This window comes from Dipteris shenzhenensis, chromosome 31 (assembly GCF_047967505.1).
Source record: "Dipteris shenzhenensis isolate YYH24624 ecotype China chromosome 31, Dip_SZ_1.0, whole genome shotgun sequence".
Taxonomy (NCBI): Eukaryota; Viridiplantae; Streptophyta; class Polypodiopsida; order Gleicheniales; family Dipteridaceae; genus Dipteris; species Dipteris shenzhenensis.
This window is the reverse complement of record NC_141626.1, coordinates 33,230,563-33,250,793: the sequence shown is the minus strand read 5'-3', so window position 1 is coordinate 33,250,793 and position 20,231 is coordinate 33,230,563. Positions and strand designations below refer to the sequence as shown.

The 20,231-nt window shown below is 45.6% G+C and overlaps 1 protein-coding gene across 4 annotated transcripts in view; it reads right to left on the bottom strand.

The window, feature by feature from the left end:
* POD1 (POLLEN DEFECTIVE IN GUIDANCE-like protein) overlaps window positions 1-20,231 on the bottom strand; it is a 68,277-nt gene that overhangs the window by 28,918 nt on the left and 19,128 nt on the right. For all 4 annotated transcript variants that reach the window (XM_087370071.1, XM_087370068.1, XM_087370069.1 and 1 more), the window contains 8 exons: window positions 10,317-10,468; window positions 6,555-6,661; window positions 6,214-6,302; window positions 5,975-6,048; window positions 5,712-5,862; window positions 5,385-5,552; window positions 5,180-5,277; window positions 4,731-4,853 (listed from right to left, as the gene is read on the bottom strand). In XM_087370071.1, coding sequence (XP_087226197.1) covers window positions 4,731-4,853; window positions 5,180-5,277; window positions 5,385-5,552; window positions 5,712-5,862; window positions 5,975-6,048; window positions 6,214-6,302; window positions 6,555-6,661; window positions 10,317-10,468 — 962 coding nt within the window. The remainder of the gene's footprint in view (window positions 1-4,730; window positions 4,854-5,179; window positions 5,278-5,384; window positions 5,553-5,711; window positions 5,863-5,974; window positions 6,049-6,213; window positions 6,303-6,554; window positions 6,662-10,316; window positions 10,469-20,231) is intronic.

Genomic DNA, 20,231 nt, shown 5'->3' with positions numbered 1-20,231 from the left:
TGCGAGACGGGCACCCAAAGCAGCAGTCTCAGCCACCATCGCCGAGCAGGAACAGAGGGCCAGTAAGGCTCTCAACATCCGAGTACGAGGTATCCCTCGCGCAGATTCACTCACCCCCTTAGCGGACGCGACTGCTTTTGTGACCTCTACCCTCGGCCTCGTCGAGCATGGGATCAAGCATGCATGGCGCACAGGACGGGACCCCACGCGTCCACAGCCACTCATCATCCGATTCAGGGATACTCAGGCTCGACTTGCAGCACTCAGGCAGCGTGCTACACTACGGGACCACCCTACTATCTTCATGGATGAGGATCTCACACCTATGCAGGTGGAAGAGCGGCGCACCCTGCTTCAGCAGCGAGATGTAGCCCGTCAGGAGGGGAAGTGGGCTATCGTTCGAGATGGCCGCCTGTTAGTTGGCCCCCGCCACCGAGCCCCACCAGGTACTCCAGACATGGTAGCAGACTCCCCCCCCAAATAGGGAGACATGGTCTATGAGACTCAGACTCAGCACACAGTACCCTTGGCATGCACCGTATGGAACTGTAATGGTACCCTATGGTCTGACCCTGGGAACTTCTCAGAGTCATACACTGGACGCGACATCGTTTTCTATACAGAGACACATGAGAGCCCCGAGCGCCCTCTCCCCTTGGTCAGTGGCTATACCTGGGAGTCAGTATTCCGTGAGGAGACCAAATATACTGGGGGGGTCCGAGGGTCAGGCGGAGTTGCAGTACTCCTTCGCTCAGCGCTCACGAGCTTGACATTCGTGGTTAGACGGGATGCCCATGCCCGTTACCTATGGCTCCGATTCCGACGCCCCTCCACACGCGACCTCTTTATTGCAGTCTGCTATTTTCCTCCTGAGACGTCACATTTCGCACGGATGCTTCGAGAGGATACGGGGGTATCTCCCTATCTACATCTCTCCAGACGCGGAGAGGTCCTCCTAGTTGGGGATTTCAACGCAAGGACAGGTGCACGTCAGACATCACTCCTGGATTTCCGCTCAGATCCGGTCCTATTACCTGAGATGGACACAGAGGACTCGGGCTTCCCTCGCTCCTCGGCTGACAGTCGCGCTCCCGTTACTGGGTATGGGCAGGCTCTTTTGGACCTTGGACGTATACATGATCTGGTCATCTACAATGGACTAGATCGGTGGCCTACCTCCTCTGGTTTCACATGTTTCCCACATGGCGGAGGAGCCAGTGTCGTCGACTATATTCTGGGATCTCCTGCTTTAGCCCCACAGATCACTGACTTCCGCACTGCACCCTTACCCCCAGGAGCTGATCACACTTACTTTTCTTTCATATACTTGCGTCCCGAGCCCCTCCCAGCCACACCCCGCACTCTACTACCTATCATGATATACACTTCGATCATAACCTCTCACCTGATTACTCAGCCCACCTAGCCTCCCTCCTCAGACACATAGGCACCATACCCTCTCTAGATCACCGAGCCACCCTTATCACCCACTCCCTTCACAATGCAGCCCGCCACATCTTTCCTTCCACTACCCGGTCCACCCGCCCTCCACCCGCTGACTCTACCCCTTGCAACAGATGGTATGATGACGAGTGCAAAGCATTACGCCGCACACTCCGACTCACAACCCAGCGAAACGCTAGGGCCAACCCACGTCTCACCAGGGATTATCATCGACTAGTCCGTCGCAAGAAGCTAGCCTTCCTGCGCCAGAATGAGGATACGCTACTGAACATTCTGTTTAGTAGCAACTCCAAGGATTTCTGGAGGAAATTCCTAGAACGCCGATCCCCCTCCCCCCTCACGGACACTTCCCTATGGCACACCTACGCACCGGATCACTCGACTTACGATCACATTTTTACACTTAGAGGGATCATTGAGGAGACAGACACATGAGACAGAGAGTATATTGTTGCTTTGTGGATTTCCGCAAGGCATTCGACACCGTTCCCCGCGCCCGACTCATCAGACGTCTACAGGAGCTAGGCTACAACTCGGCGATTATCTGGGCAGTAGTAGCTCTCTATGAGCGGGTGACGAGGCAGGTCAGGATTGGCACCAGCTGGACCCCAGAGATCACGAGCACTATCGGAGTCAAACAAGGATGTCCCTTGTCACCGACTCTATTTGGCCTCTACATTGACGAGCTCGAGACCACCATCAGGACTCTCGGAGGTGCAGGCTGCTCTCTTGCGGAGACTGCCATCCCGATTCTCCTATACGCAGACGATGTAGTACTACTATCCCCTTCTGCTACTGGTCTTCAGCGACACTTGGATGGACTTCAGGCCTTCTGTGATACACATGACTTGAAGGTCAACCTTGGAAAAACCAAGGTGATGATCTTCAACACTTCCAGACCCGCTATGCACCGAGAGCAGTTCCTCTTCGTCGGCGACCCTGTTGAGATAGTTGACTCCTACACATACTTGGGCGTTGTCTTCTCAGGCCCGATCTTCACGATGCGCCCGGCCATGCAGGCCAGGATCAGCCGGGGATACGCCGCTCTTGCCAGGCTGGAGCGACAGTGCTACCACTCCCACTTCCAGGACCCGCGGACCAAGTCTCTCCTTTTTTATTCTTTGGTCCGCCCAGCAGGCATGTATGGTAGCCCTTGGTGGAGAGTCGACCTTTCAGACACAGAGTGGGCTCAAGTTGAGCCCCTGCAGATACTGATGTTTGCTCAGATGATCCGTAGCAAACCATCAGTACCACACCAGATCATTCAAGCAGAGTTCGGCGCCTCACCCCTACAGCTTGATGCGGCTTTTCAGGCTATCACCTACCTCCACAGAGTCAGGGATTTTGGCTCCTCCGCTGACGGTCGCCTCCGCCTACCTTGGTTAGCCCTATCCTCCTCTATGGCCTTATCCGTTGATGGGGACCAGCGATGCTGGTATAGTCGTCTTTCCAGTTGGTTCACCCGACTGGGGGCCTCGACTTAGACCGGTTGCCTCCTTTTCAGTACAGCCTCGACGCTCCACCATCTCCTCTCTCCCCCACTGACCAGGAGGTCAACCGGCTCATTCGGGCGGATCTGCTTCAGCTCCACACCTGGCGGACATGGTTTCTTCACTCCGAGCTTCCTGTGAAGCTCGACTTCTACTGCCGACACTGCCTCCAGATCTCACAGGAGGGCTTCATCACACCTCCGGGTTACACACAACTTCATCTACCACATGCGCTCCGGATCTCCATCGGTCAGTTTAGGGTCTCGTCACACCAATTACGGATCGAGAGTGGACGCGCAGAGGGTATCCCACGAGAGGACCGCCTTTGCCCACTTTGCGACTTACAAGAGATCGAGTCGGAGGAGCATTTTGCTTTCAGATGTCCTATCTATTATGCCATTCGAGGCCGATACCACTGCCTCTTCCGCAACGGATTCGGCTCCCTCCCACACATGCTACAATTCCCGGATCAGTGGTGCCTAGCCGCTTTCTTACATGAGATGACCTGCCACCGAGATACTTCTCTCCGAGCACGACGACACGAGCAGCACACAGCGTGAGGACACCCAGCGGCCTATCACTGACTTCTTTCAGTCACAGGATACCTCTTCTCAGTCTAGCCGACGACGCGGACGTGAGCGAGAGCCAGAGCCACGACAGCTGCGTCAGCGGACAGACTCACACATCTTGGTCCATGACATCTCGTCTCTGCTCTCGGCCCGCCCCACTAGGGTTACCGTTGCCCTCATCCACAGGGCCACCCGCCGCCCCCGACGACCGAGCTTGACTAGGCCGCGTGACGTCAGAGGCCAATCATCTATCGCAGGGTTTTTTCCGACTTCCCATTTGACGGCCCCTCTATGATTGGTCTCTGACGATCACCACCTGCACATGTATACTGTATCTCCCCCCTCTGCCCCATTTTTTTGTGCCCCCCCCTTCTTCTTCTTTGTATCATCTGGAGGTAGACACATATTTTTTGTATCAGGACTAGACACATAGTCCTTCATAACCTCTTTTTTGTAGAAACGGTTGGTTGGCCCGTTTTGAGACCACCACCGTTATGCTCATTGTATCAGTTATCTTTAGTCTCATAGACCTTCACGGTCTCCCGAAGACTTTAATAAACTTTCTTTCTTTCTTTCTTTCTCTCTCTCTCCTCCCTGATCCCTCTCCTCTCCCCTCTCCCTTCTTCTCTCCCACTCCCTCTCCTCTCCCTCCCCTTCCTCTCCCTCTCCCCTTCCTCCCTCTTCTCTCCCGCTCTCCCTCCCCTCTGCCTTCCCTCTACCTCCATCGGCTTAGTGCCACCGTGAGTATTTATAGACCTCGCCCTTCTAGATCCTTCGGCTTCTGGAGACTTCTGATAATCGCAAATACTTAGGCTTCTAGAGACTTCCAATTAATCGTGCCATAAACCTTACCTTAATCGATGTGCAGACTGTTTCTCTCCCTCCGTCGTGAGCTGAATTAATTAATACGGACTTTTTTCTCACTGGGGGACCTATTTGGTCTACTTACTTGACATTAAGCAGTCAATTTCAAGGCTACAATATATCGAATCTTACAAACTAGTCTTTTTTTTTTATAATAAGTAAGATATCCACCCTCAAAAGATAATCCACGGTTGAAAAGGTACTGGAGAACTTTCTGTGAAAATATAATATCTAACTGATAGAGAAAATGTAGACCAAAACCTTTGGAGCCATACAATTTTTTCTTACAAAAGAGATTTGCCCACATAAGTTAACAGTATACATGCACGATGCTAAATCCCACCTGCTTGCACAGGGCTTGAAGGAACTCGGAATAAGCTGCCGGTTTTATTTCATTGAACTTGGCAAGGAAAGCATGCTTAATGGAATCCACAAGGACCTCACACAATAATACCATGCCCGCATTCTGGGAAAAATAGAAAAGATTAGCCAAAAAGTTTTCAAGGAGGTCTGAAACAGTAAGATAATATTTGTTTCAAATTCCCTGAAGGCAGCTTGTGTAATTATCTTTTCACAGTTTCAAAGATGGACCTAGGGCTCCCGATATTCACAGAGGAATAAATTCATGTCAACAGTGGTTAGACCCTTGGCAAATGAATCGAGGTGCAACTTTTGGGGCTGTCTATTGTCCACATTATATGAGGGATCAACCTTTGCCAAAGGCTGATATGTTAGCTGTTAAAAGAGTATATCTCCTATCAATTAATCAAACCGAGTGTGCTCAGCACTTACAGAGGCAAAAGCAAGAAGCCAAGGTTCATTTGCTGCTAAGAGATTCTGTGCCAGAACAAAAAAAAGGTGTGCTACAATATGAAATCGCTCCACTGTATCTGAAACAAATACAAAGAACTGAGTCGACAATCTCAAAGCTTTCAATAGTTGTTGCTTCAATCTCTTCATTGTCTTGAAAGTTGAACATGGCTGCTGCACAACATACCAAGGTAAGCCAACTTGTGGAGATTATCCGTTGCCAGACGTTTGAAGACATTACTCTTGATCTCCGCAAAATTGTTGGAGATCAAAAGAGTCAATAGAGCATTGTTGTGGGATCTTATGGCTGCTGATACTGTGATGGACTGAGCCAAAATTATCAGCGAATGAACAAGTGAGGCAGGGTTAAGAAGCTTCCAGTATATCTTTAAGTACATATTGGATTCTGAGCAAGAAACAAAAGCAGGGACGACAGGAGAGGGCATCAATATAGCAGATATCACAAGACATGCTACACTTTACCACTAACATGAGCTTCCTCAGAAAAGGATATTAAAAGAAAAAACAGCTATGCTCTGATCCATAGCAAATCGGAATGATTCAAACAGCAGCAGATCACTGGAGCAAGTTGCAACACTCTCTGCAGAGTTCAAGACCACTTGCAGCACATCACTGCCAAATGACTGGCACAGCTTGTCAAAAATCTGCAATGTGTATTAAAAACTTTATCAAGCATCAACAGAAAATTTACCCATGGGTCCCCTAACATATAGGTACATCTGTTATATGCAGATTCTCACAGCAAACATTGCTTACCTCCAAAACATTGTACACAACATACAACTTTATTGTAGCCTGGCTCCTTATCATGTGATATATATAACTGATATCTGAAATGACTCTCAAAGTGTGAGTCAGCATGGTAAAAAAGGTAATTTCATGCATTGAAATTATTGTAGGATCGCTTGCAAGACAAACTATGCATCTAGGAACATATATGGAAAAGATCTAACAACCCAACCCTTGAAAGAGCAGCTGAAATTAGAAACGATCACCTGCTTGCTGCAATAAAGTCACTCCAGACACCAATACAAGCAGACAGCCCAGATCAGAAAGCTCATCTGCGTGTGGCCTTCGAAACTGCCTGCCAAGGAATCATCAGAAAGCTCCACAACAATCTTCCAGAACTTCCTCATTGGAAAAGTGAACGTAAACATAAGGAATATCATTATATAATCTGTCATTCGAAACTTTGGTGTTCATTTGATACCCGAAGTCATCACACTCAAAAGAAGCACAAATCATTTCCCACATTCCCCTCCAGGGCATCAAATAACACCCCTCACACAGCAACCACGTTCCTAGGTTCTCCTAAACAATATAGCATCATCCTTACCTTCTATCAGTAAAGCACCTCCGAAGGAACAAGATGATCCTTAAAGGCATCACTGTCAGCAATGACAGAAAGGAATCCAAGCACACAAAGAATCCAACGATGATAAGCTGCCATAACAGCACAAAAGCACACGTCAGCCAGATAAGACCAACATGGAGGTCAACCAATCTCATCCACCATCAGTTCAAGATTCTAATGCCTCATGTGTAGAACAAAAGCTCCTAATACTATGAGGAAAAACCATAAATCTACTGGAAACCAGGAACGTTTGAAAAACTATTTTATTTCACAAGAGGATCTTAAAGCAGCAAACAAAGGACCTTATAGTGAAAAACGGTGCAGTATCCTTTATGTTCAAGCATGACATGAAGCAAAAGATTTCCATACACTGAACGTCCCCTCAACCCTGCCTGCAAAGCCCTCCATGCCCCCCTGTTGGGTACTTTCCTCAACCCCTAAAGGGTCCCCCTCTTTATATTCAGAATCTTTCTCAGATTTCCCTCTTTGAGATTGACCATGCACATATGCATAAAGCGCAAGCAAGGATACACAAGATTAGCACACAAACCATGCAAGATGCTCCCCCAAGGCAGGCTAAATACAAGATTGTATGAGTGTTTATTTTTGTTGCAATCCACGCTCTTTGGACTAGTGGTCAATAGCGACACAACTCCTACAAGTGATAGAGGATTTAATTAGGACAAGGGATGCAGTTATTACATCACCAAAGGGGCTAACCATAGATTAACCTAGGATTGGATGATCTAGGGTTAAGGCTTGCCGAACCCAAGATCTAGAAAGATCTGAAGCTTAAGGTTGGTCTACCCCAAGTATTGGTAATTCACAAAGTTGAGACAAGGCTAACCTAGTATTTGATATAGGACGAGGGTTAGGGGGTACTCTAGCTAAAGGTTAGGAAAAACCCAAACTAGCATGGATAGAATTTGTGACTAGAAAAAGCATTTACACAAAGCAAGGCTAATCCGAAAAAAGCTAGCACGTTAGGGCATAACCCTTGTAATCATGGCGCAATGCCAAATACAATAGAGCTGCACTTAAAAAAATCCAAGGGCTCATTATTCGGGATGTCTTGGGGTAACATGGCTCCCAAACACGTGGAGCAATTGGCAAGGAGTAGCAGTCTCATGGAAGCGGCATATGGTATGGGACACATGCGTAAGTATTAAGTGGAATAGCTTCCTCGGCTATGAAGGCCTCAAGCTTTGAGATAGTACCATAGTTAGGGGAAACGGAAACGGGGAAACGGGGAACGGAAATGTTTCGAGATTTTTGGGAGGGCTGAAACGGGGAAATGCCACGTCAGCAAGGGAGGGGAGTAGATGATGATGGAGGGCTGAAGCAGGCTGTAGGAGAGAAAGGAGAGGAAAGGAGTGAATGGGGCTGAAGGAGGGCTGGAAAACCTTGAGGATGGAGAGAGTATGAGGCTGAAGGAGTGGAAGGAGGCCAAAATCAAAAGCAAAAAGACAAAAAACGGGGCTGGCGGCGGATTTCGCGTGATTTTGGAGACCTAGCAGCCTGTGTTGTCTGAAACAGCACGTTTCAGGGCTCTGAAACGCGTTTCAGACTAGCTGAAACGTTTCAGACAGCCGTTTCAGAGTCCTGAAACGTTTCAGACTCTGAAACGCGTTTCAGGAAACGGGGCTTCTTTGAAACGGTGTTTCAGACCTGGCTGGGCTCTGAAACGCGTTTCAACGTAACTGTGTGAGATACAGAACCTATCATTCGGTGGTGAGCTCCCTATCTCGACCCTTAAGCTTCATTGTTGTGTTGGTGTTTTGTTTGCAATAATTTGGCACATGAGTAACTCTTGCTCAAGGTTGTTATCCAACGTCTGGAAGTTAATACGTAACCTATGGAAGTATCAGAGCTAGTCTTAAGATGTTTTTTAAGCTTGCTCTTATCAATCTATAGAACCATTTGTTCTTTCGCTCTCTTGCTAATCATCATCTTGTTTGAAAAATCAGCCCAAGATCAACTTGCATATATGATAATTTACTAGCCTTCATGCTTGTATGCAACAGAAGTGATTGTTTATCAATTCTTAATCAAAGTACAACAAATTTGAAGCACAAACCCGCAAATCCTTCACACCACGCAAAAGGGGCAATCTCTTGCTAGATTTACTACAATTTCCTACACAATTGCAAAATGGGTGTCTATGAAGACTGTAGAAGTTACCACAACAACTAGAAAATTCGAATGGAGAGTTTTTGAAGAATTATACTTGTGATATTCAAGTGAAAATAAGTCGCCATATCTTGGTTTGTTTTTGTTTGTGAGATTGCCATTTTGGGTGCTCTTTGGTCAATAAACGCATCTAGGAAAAGTATCTTGTTATTTCACATGCTAAGATATATGGACTATAAGGCCACACAATGTTACATGAATCTCTTTTATGAGGATACATTTCCTAATGGAATTCCAATATTCAAAGATGCTGTAAATTCAAGTTTTCCACATCTATGACTGCACAAGACTATATATTATGGCAGGCCCTTATAAACACATTCGTGTTATAGGATAGGAGGGCAGTTCCTTTCCTTATAAATGGATTGAGGAGATTATGAGATTGAGGGGAATAAGAAATGATAGTGGTCGAATCTTTCTAAACTTGAGTTTCCAAAGTTTGACAACCTTTTCAGGACAACTTGCGTATTTACTAATATTACTTTCTAAACCCTGAACCATTCAGGAATTGCAAGGTTATGTTACATCTGTAGCGAGACTCAGCTTGAAACCTTTCCGAAATTTGTTGAAAGCTATCAAAGCCCGATCAAGTATATACCAATGTGTACGCATATCTTGAAACAATTAAAATATGTAATCTCGTTTGCAAGATCTTATTTGTGCAATGCTTGTAAACTTCCATGTATAACATATATGTACATATGTAATCGTTCCAATGACAGCTTTCTCCCCTCCAATCAAAATGATTGCAAATGTTTGCCCCAAAAATCCCTTGCTTGCAACCATGGTCACTTGGTGCTGCTGTTGTAGTACATGGTCTGGTTTCTCAATGACGGAAGGCAATCTTCATCACTTCTTGAGTCAAACATTTCCTAAAGGCAAAAAAACTCCCTTCATTTCGAAACGAGGTTCCCTCAAGTGCCTACACCAAGTGAGCTGAAAATCACCCAAATGTAGACCTGCATAAACAGGTAGAAGCTGCAAAAGACTTCAAGCTTGAAGCCACTTATCCAGTTTATACGGGGCGCTCATATTGTCCTTGAACTTCTAGCAATTGGGCAATGAGTAACTATCCTTAATTTTGCAGAGCTTCTAACTTATGTCAATCATTCAGCCTTTCACCTCTAGAATGAACTCCAGGATGCTTGGGTATGGAAGAAGCCCAATAGATAAGCTAAACAGTAGCAGCAAAAAAGAGACTTTCTAACCTTCTGATCATCAACCAGTTGGTTACAAACCAGATCTAATTGTGCAGAGAAACTCATGCACCCCATACCCACATACTTAGACACGACCATGAGTTTGTATACGAAGGCTTTTGTATAAACTCTCTATCAAGGCTCTGGTATGGCAACTCTCTATCAAGGCTCAGGTATGGCAACCTCAGGCACGATGAAGGATAGCAATAAGAATTTTCCTTCTTCAGTAACTTAAAAGTCGAACTGATATAGTGAAGGGCTTACTCAAAAGAAAATTTAAGGCATAGAAGTTAAGGTCCATGAAAAACACTACCATACAGCATGTGCAAGATCTTAAATCATTCTGCTTGCTTACCAGTTCACACCTCCATGGCACATGAAACATTGTATTATATACATGCTGCCGCTTTTTATCACTCTCAGATGACTGTGTAGTCTGTAAGGTATGTTCCCGCATAACTTCGCCCAAAAAGTAGTGTAGAGGAGACACATTGCTAGGCTGAGAACCTGGTATCAAATCCAAACGATACTTAGCATCCAAATTTCTACAACATGTCTGATCTTCCCAACAAAACAGACGAACAGGATACATCACGTGCCAGCCAAAACAAAAAAACAGTTACCAGCACACTCTCATCCTTTAAAAACTGAAGCTGTTAGAAATTTCTAGATGGTTTCATCTAAAGGACTTATATTCCCTGAAGCTGTCTGAAATTCCTAGACAGTTTCATCTAAAGGACTCACATTCATCCCTTATATAGTTTTCTAACTAATATAAGAAGACTCTATGGCACCCTTCATTGTTCCTGCATTTTCTATCTCATGGACCCTTTGGATGGGAAGAGGTATGCTCAATGTCAAAAGTCTCCTACAGGCAAGCCTAAGCAGAGAATAGATAATCTTCAAGCATCAAAAGAAGGCAAAGTAAGTCCATCTTCCCTAGGACAATTTTCCGGCAAGATGGGCCACAAAGCCTCAAGCATATTCAATTGTAAACCAGGCCTCCACCCTGCCCCTCATCTCCAAAGTGACCACCAAGAGCACCTGGGCTCAAATCTCAGACCTGCTTGCCTCCACTTGCAGGGAGGACAACCCCACCAGAAAGAGTTGCCAATAGAAGTCAGTAATCATCTCTACAATTTCATGCAAGTCCAAGTGCATTTGGCTCCTGGAATCCTAGGCATTGGATCTGGATACCTACAAAACTATGTTCTGCAATTTTAAAACCACTTCATGTCACTGATCGTGTAACAGGCATTGTAGGCTCAAGGAAGCGGAAGGAGGTACAAACATGGAGCAAAGAGCTGAAAGCCGTCACATCAACAACTAAACGAAATGAAAGTACAGAGTACAATAAAAGGGAACCCTAGGACCTAGTGTCCTAGTGATACCACTAGTACTAGGTGTCATAAGACACTAAAAGTACTAGGTGACCTAAGTGCCAATAACTAAAGCTACATGGCACATACCAGGGCCCAGAGGGCATCAATACAACCGGGAGAAGATGGCCTACAAACCCCCCTGTCACAATCTGTGACGTATTCCTTTCTCTATATCTAGACTTATGGATGGTTTGATGTATGGACACTTGTGGAAGGGTATGCCCTTTCGACGGGACACTTCCTATGAGGCACAACCCTTCACAAGAGACATTCTATGGAAGAGACACTTCTATTGTAATGTTCCCTCTCATCAAGGGTCACACCCTTCACAAGGGGTACACACCTCTTCATGCACATACATTTTGGAGTACACACCTTTTCTTTTCATGTGTGACTCTTCACTCTCTATATAAGTGAGGCCCAATTGTATGGATGACACAACAGATACTACAGACACTCAAGCAATACAAATATTCCTTGTTCTCTGCTATTTCAGTCTCCTTTTCTGTTCCTTAGCACATTTCTAAATATAGTAAATCTAGGATTTCTTACAGTGGTATCAGAGCAAATTTCGCTCCTGCCTGTAGGAAATGCCCCCCATCTTCTAGCGCCTATCTGATACATCTCTTTCCGCTAGAAGGATATCCATGCACATTGTGCATGGAAGAGATGGAGAGAATGAGCGTAAAAATTTTTAGCGCCAACCCTGCCTAAAGTCATCAATGGCCTCTCCATCTCCCACACATCACGAGTTGATGTGAATGGACACGACAAAAATTGTGCTTTTCATGTACTTGGGCTGTCCCAAAACCAAGGGACGCACCTTTTCCACCATCGGACACACCTTTTGATGAAGAGTTTTGACTCCTCACCCAAGGGACACACCCCATCATAGTTACCAGCCGAAACGGAAACGGAAGAAACGGAAGAAACGGAATTTCCGAGCCCCGCCAAAACGGAAACGGAAGAAACGGCAATATGATACAATTTATGTATAAAAATTTATCAATAGAGTGCAAATCATATAATTATCAATAGAGTGCAAATCATACATAATACAAATTACAATTATCTATACTTGAAGCTTCAGCCTTCAAGCATCCATGCATCATTCATGCCTCTATGATTCTAAATTCTTGAATGATGCTTCAATAATCTGAAATCAACATGTATCATGAGTCATGACTAACAAGTTTGGCATTACAAGAATCTGAAATTTAGAAGTTTGAAGTACTTTAAACTTAGCACACAAGTTGAAACTTGAAACTTGAAAGTATCCAATGTCCAGACTCCATAGATGATCATGATTCATGATCCACAAATTTCATGATCATGACTCATGAGTCATGCAAGACTCAAAACAAAAGCACCCATGGATGATATAAAAAAAAGCAGCAGGACTACTGATCCAAGAGCAAAGGATGGAGGGATGGAGAGAGCTTAGAGAAGATGGAGAGAGCAGCAAGGATGCACAGGAGGAGTGGAATGGGCGGGAGGCGGCGAAAGATGGAGCCAGGCGGCGAAATCACACCTTTTGGGGTTTAGGGCAAAAACAGGTTTTACAAAACCCATTTCCGTTTCCGGCCACGAAACGGCCGTTTCGTGCAACTATGCACCCCATCGTGGAAAAAAGGACACACCTCCTCATGTGGGGACACCCCTTTTAAAAACAAGGTCACACCCCTTCATGAAAAGGTACACCTATTCCAAGGGTCACACCCCTTCGAATAGGCACACCTTTTGGCACCAAGCACCTTAAAAAGGGTACCTAGAGGGGCTAAAAAGGAAAACCCAGCCCCATACCTTAGGTCTTACCCTAGACTACCCAAGGGTTAATTAAACCCACACTTTAATTTTTGGCAACCACCCAACCTAGGCAGCCACACACAAAATGACGATTCACGTTTGACGCCATACGGAAATTCGTCATTTTGGTTCGCCTCCCTACGCAGCCCTCTTTCCACGCCATACGCAGCCCCCCCCAGCCGGTTTGCTGCCCTGGGTTCCTGCCAGTCTCTCAGCGCCAGATCAGCGCCAGATTCCCTGCCCATGCTGCCGCGAATCAGCCCCTGGAAGCAGGCAGCAAGCAGCGCCTGACGCAAGCTGTCTCTGCCAGCAATTTAAAAAAAAGCCTGGTCCCTGCTGCGCATAGCCTATGAACAGCGATTTTTGGCAGCCCTCCTTTTCCGTCTAGCCAAGTGCGGTCCTCATCTAGTACCCTACAGGTTTCAGCGCAGTCCATCTTCGCCAGGCTACGAACTTCCACGCAGGAAAAGTTGCGCCAAATCTCATGCGATCTGCAAAACACCTCTGCCAACGTCCCTTCTGCCTCGAAAGCTTCGCCAGGAACTTTTTGTTTGTTCACGGTACTCTCCACCTCCTTCAGCTCCTAGATATCCTCCTATACAAGTTGTACCTTCCCCAAGATAGTATTTACACTCTGAAGGCACTCCTTCTCCTAGATATCCTCCACTTCCGACAGCAGCTCCTTATCCCTTCTCAGATCAATGGACTCTGCAACCTACCCCTGTACTCTCACGAGCAGTAACACCCATTTCGGCATCACCAATGTTACCTCAGACAGGACCTCCTTTACCAGATTTCCACGGCTGGTTCCATCCTGCTTCTCCTACCCCCTCCAACATGAGCAACCTCAGGGAGCAGCCCGAATCTTCTTCCAGGAATGGTACAAACTAGAGCGCAGGTTCGTGCTTTTCTCACGGGGACCTCAGATATGTTGCAACGCCTGCGTGCAGCCTCTCCGGAGATAAGCGACTCAAGTCCAAAAAAGACCCCTGAAGTCAACTTACAAGGCAAAGCACTACTTCAACTTCAAATTTCCCAGCTTCAGGACAACATCTCCGACTTGGTCCAGAAAGTCCAACAACTCCAAGATTCTCGCAGTACCACACATACAGAGGATGACGTGACACAACCAGACGACTATGTCGACTCATTCCCACCAAAGGTAGAAAACACGAAACTCTGTGCCCTCTACCATTTGCTCCAAGCTTCCAAAACTAAAAGACTTGACATTCAACTTCCGGAAGCCTACACTGGTCAACGAAATCGCCGAACAGTTGACCAATGGCTCGCAAAACTGCGCATGTACTTTGATACTGTTGACCTCACTGAAGGCAAAAAGATTGCCTTGGCAGCATCCCTCCTCAAGGATACAGGTTTTCTATGGTGGCAACGACGCTTAAAGGACGGCAAAAGTGTGTTAACTTGGGAACGTTTTGAACACGTGCTCCGTAAGCAGTTCATACCTGCCAATGTGGACTTCCAAGCACATTCAAAACTCTGACAGTTGGAGCAAACAGGCTCCTTGTCTTCCTACATCTCTCAGTTCACCACATTGGTGCTGGAGATTGATGGTTTAACTGATGATGATCGCCTTCATGCTTTCATCTCAGGCCTAAATCCCTCGTTACGCATTGATGTCCTTAAAGCAAACATCACCACCACAGCTGGCGCTATTGCTTACGCAGAGCACATAACAGATTTCCAAAACACAGGGAAGCAGAGTGCTATTCGAACACAGAACTCTACTATGGCCAAAGGTGCTTGCCCTCAAGATAACCCCAGGTTTAGAAAAAACTCGGGTAATCAAGGTCAGCGACAATCTCAAGATCGCCACAAGTCTCAGAAATCATATGCTGGATTCCAACAGAAGCACTCCTCCAAGGATCGCGCCTCTTCTTCTTCACAAAGTCATCACCGTCATCCCCAACATAAAGGTGCGGCCACTGACAAGAAGAACAACTCCAGCACAAAAGGACTTTGTACCATCTGTACACGCGACCATAGATGGTTCGATTGTCCCAAGCGACCAAAGCAAAATTCCAATATGCAACCTAGCACTTCCCAAACAGTTCCCAAACAGAAGATGCTACCCCAGCACAAGACAAGAAAGGCAAAGCTGTTCGAATGGCAAATACCATCCACCTGAGCCTTGCCAGCAACCCCGAACCTTCCCTGGCCACTCAAGTACTTTGTGTTCAAGGATCGATTCGTGGAACAACGGTCACTATCCTCATCGACAATGGCTGCTCTCATAACTTCCTAGCTAGTTCTATGGTCAACAAACTTCAGTTGACCACCAGTCCTAGTCTCATGGACTATCAGATTGAGCTCGCAAATGGAACTACCTTCTTGTGCAACACCAGGATCAAAAACTTGTCTTTTCGCATCCAACATTATACGGACAAGTTGAACTTCGACATCATGCCTCTTTCTCGATACGATGTCATACTTGGACAACAGTGGCTCTACGACTATGATCCATCAATCAGTTTTCGCAGCCATACTATCCAGTTTGTCCACCAGGGAAAACTTATTGAGCTAACTGGTTCTAGGGACTCTCCTTCAACCCCAGTTGCCTCTGCCCTACAAGTAAAGAAGTGGGTTCTAAACGTCAAGTAAAGACTTCACTTCTGTTGGTTACGGCAGTAGAGGAGACACCAACAAAGGATCCTCCTGAATATCTCAACCAACCCTTTTTCCAGCCCTACCTGGATATTTTTCCACAGGAATTGCCAAAGCAGTTACCACCTCGACGACCAGTGGATCACCCAATCGAACTTATTCCCGGGTTTCTTACACTCAAAATGAAGAAATCCAAAGACAGGGGACCGAACTACTCGACAAAGGCCAGTCGCAGCCCTTTCGGATCTCCTGTACTACTTGTGGAAAAAAAGAATAAGTCAATGCGCCTCTGCATCAACTACCGAACCCTCAACAAGCTCACTATACAAAACAAGTATCCATTGCCTCGCATCGATGACCTCTTCGATCAACTTCTACACACAACACAATTCTCAAAGATTGATCTTCGTTCACATTATCATCAAATTCGCATACGAGAAGGCGATGAGTACAAGACAGCTTTTCGAACAAAGTATGGACACTATGAATGTTTGGTCATGCCTTTTGGGTTAAACAATGCCCCGGCCACATTCATGACACTAATGAACGACATCTTCAGGCCTTTCCTCGATAAGTTCGTCATCGTTTACCTCGATGACATCCTCGTTTTCAGCAGATCCCTACATGAGCACAAACAACATCTTCACCAAGTTTTTGAAGTTCTCCACGCAAATTCTCTCTACATCAACATTGAGAAGAGTGAGTTCTTCAAGACCCAACTCGAATATTTGGGACATGTTATTTCAGCGCTATGCATCTCTGTGGATCCCAAGAAGGTCGAGGTAATCCGAAACTGGCCTACTCCTAAGAATGTTCATGAAGTCCGCTCTTTTCTCGGATTGGCAAACTTCTACCATACAAAGGTCTATCAACGCTTCCGACATCGCTACAGGAGCAGTCTTGATGCAAGAAGGCAGAGTTATTGCTTTTGACAGCCATAAACATTCCGATATCCAAACCCAATACCCGGTTTATGATAAGGAGTTTCTTGCTGTTGTACATGCTTATCGCTCTTCGAAACATTATCTCATGGGAGCCGACTCGGTGGTCAAGACAGACCATCACTCCCTAAAGTATATCTTTACTCAGCCAGTCATGAACGCTCGACAAGCACGCTGGGTTGAGTTTCTGGCCAACTTTCACATGACCATTGAGTACATTCCAGGACTACGCAATGTAGTTGCAGATGCTCTCAGCAGGTTAACTCTAGCATCAGCTATGGTAATCTCTACATTATCTGTGGATGTTCCGAATTCATTCAAAGGGAAGTATTTCAATGATAAAGACTTCGGCACAACAGTACAAGTTCTTTCAAAAGATCAACCTTCGACTTCCGAACAAAAGATTTTCTCATCCTATTCTTATACGGACGACCTTCTGTATTATCAAGATCGCATCTGTGTACGACATGACAAGGATGTTCTCTTTTGTTAAAAGAGCATCATGTAGTTCCTTATGCTGCCCATCCAGGCATCAACAAGACTTATAGGTTACTCAGTGCAACATACTACTGGCCTCAGATGAAAAGCGACGTCATCAAAATGGTTACATCTTGCTTATCTTGTCAACAAATGAAAGCAAGCCGACGACTTCCAGCAGGACTTCTTCAGCCTCTTCCAGTTCCAACTGAAAGGTGGGAAAGTATTTCCATGGATTTCATTACAACACTACCACGATCCTCCAGAGGTAACACTCAGATTATGGTAATTGTTGATCGATTGTCCAAAATGGCACATTTTGTTGCTTGCAAAAGCAGTGCACAGGCTCCGAACATCGCCAAACTCTTCATACAACACATCTTCCAACACCATGGATTGCCCAAGAATATCATATCCCACAGAGATCCTAAGTTTACCAGTTACTTTTGGATTTCACTATTCGAATCTTTGGGTACAACTCTACTGTTCAGTTCAGCCTACCACCCAGAATCAGATGGCCAGACTGAAAGAGTCAACCAAGTTCTCGAAGAAATGCTTCGACATTATATTCAGTCACGCCTAGCAGCTTGGGAAGAGTATCTACCACTCCTTGAGTTTGCTTATAATAACTCTTTCCATAGTGCCATTAGCATGACTCCATTTCAAGCAGCTTATGGACACACTCCGATTGTACCAACGAATTTTATACTTCAACATCGAGGGGCCCTAGCTGATCAACTGGTTCAAGAAATGCAAGACATTCTACTCCAGGTCAGGGATCAAATGCGAAAAGCGCAAGAGCGGTATCAATGGTCAGCCAACAAACATAGACGTCACCTAGACTTTGACACTCGTGACATGGTGCTATTATTTGTAGCCCCACATCGCTATAAGACAGTTAAGTCTGTGTTTCCTAAGTTGCGACCAAGATACTATGGCCCTTTCCGGATCGTCAAGAAAAATTCACCTTTAAGTTACAAATTAGAATTACCACCATCATGAGGTAAAATCCATCCAACATTTCATATTTCTTGGCTAAAGACGTACATTCCAGGCGATGAAGCAGTTCCTCCTGCAGGTGATTATGTCCCAGAAATCGAAGATGATTATGTTCTCCTTATTCCTGAGCGTATTCTGGACCATGACAACGAGAGACTCGACATCGACTTATCACAGAATTCCTTGTTCTTTGGCGAGATCTGGACGACTCCGACGCTACTTGGCAATCTGATAAAGACTTACAGCAGTACCTTGACATTTTACAGTAGTATTTTCAGAATTTACCGTGATATTTTCTACATCAGTTCATTATCTCCACCAGGGTCTTATTTTGAGTGGGAGGGGATGTCACGATCTGTGACGTATTCCTTTCTCTATATCTAGACTTATGGATGGTTTGATGAATGGACACTTGTGGAAGGGTATGCCCTTTCGACGGGACACTTCCTATGAGGCACAACCCTTCACAAGAGACATTCTATGGAAGAGACACTTCTATTGTAATGTACCCTCTCATCAAGGGTCACACCCTTCACAAGGGGTACACACCTCTTCATGCACATACACTTTGGAGTACACACCTTTTCATGTGTGACTCTTCACTCTCTATATAAGAGAGGCCCAATTGTATGGATGACACTACAGATACTACAGACACTCAAGCAATCCTTGTTCTCTGCTATTTCAGTCTCCTTTTCTGTTCCTTAGCACATTTCTAAATATAGTAAATCTAGGATTTCTTACACCCCCTCCATGGTATGGGCTGAAGTATTCTGGAAACGTCTCAGAATACCTGGTATTTTCTGGTCATGGTGGCACATGTTCATCCCAAGGGATATAGCCACCTATGAATGTACAAGGTATGCCAGATCATGTAACAAAGGGAACCAAGTGTAAAGCCTGTCGAAAGACTTCGCACTTGGGACGAGGAAGTGCCTTTGTAAACATATCTACGATGTTGTCCTATGTGGAAAGATAGAACAACTCTATGTCTTCTGCTGACAACCGCTCTCGAACATAATGATAGTGAACCTCAATGCGCTTGGTACGCGCATGAAACACTGGATTACGTGCAATGGCCAAAGCACTCTGGCTGTCAGTGTAGACCATAGTGGAGGATGTCTGGCGGATACCAAGATCTGTAAGTAACTGTCGAAGCCAGACACACTCTACTGTAGCGGTGAAGGCTGCCCTGTACTCAGCCTCACAACTGGATGTGGCAACTGTTGGTTGCTTCTTGCTGAGCCAAGAGATACATGAACTGCCAAGCAAAAAACAGTTGCCGGTATGTGACACTCTGGTGTCAGAACAACCTACCTAGTCACTATCCGTGTAAGCATGCATGGTAAGTGAACCCTGATCACTATAGAAGAGGGCTAAATCCTGAGTGCCTCTGAGATATATGAAGACTCTCTTCACTGCCTGCCAATGCTATGAACTAGGCATGTGCATGAACCTGCTGCGCTGGGATACTACATACTATAAGTCAGGTCTGGTGTGGCACAAGTAAATGAGACATCCAACAACTTGCTGGTAAAGAGTAATATCACATGGTGGGCTCCCATCATGAGCTGAAAATTTGAAGCTAGGGTCCACTGGAGTAGATATTGGCTTGCAATCCTCAAACTGAAAACGATCAAGGAGCTGTCCAATATACTTGGACTGTGGCATCATAATACCCCCCCTCAACGTGAGCAAATTGAATGCCCAAATAATAGTGCAGCTGTCCCATGTCTGACATTTTAAAAGCTTGCTGCAAATCAGCCTTGAAAGCTGTAATATGCTGAGTATCACGGCCTGTGATCAACATGTCATCCACATATAAAATCAGCACTAAAAAATCAGATCCATTCCCATGAACAGAGCTATTCTGAAAACCAAGGGACAATAAGTGTGCATGAATTTTAGCATAACATGCCCTGGGTGCCTGCTTCAAGCCATAAAGGGCTTCTCTCAACCGGCATACCTTGTTTTCAAAGCCAACAACCTCAAAGCCAGGAGGTTGTGTCACATAAACTTCTTACTACAGATCCCCATGAAAAA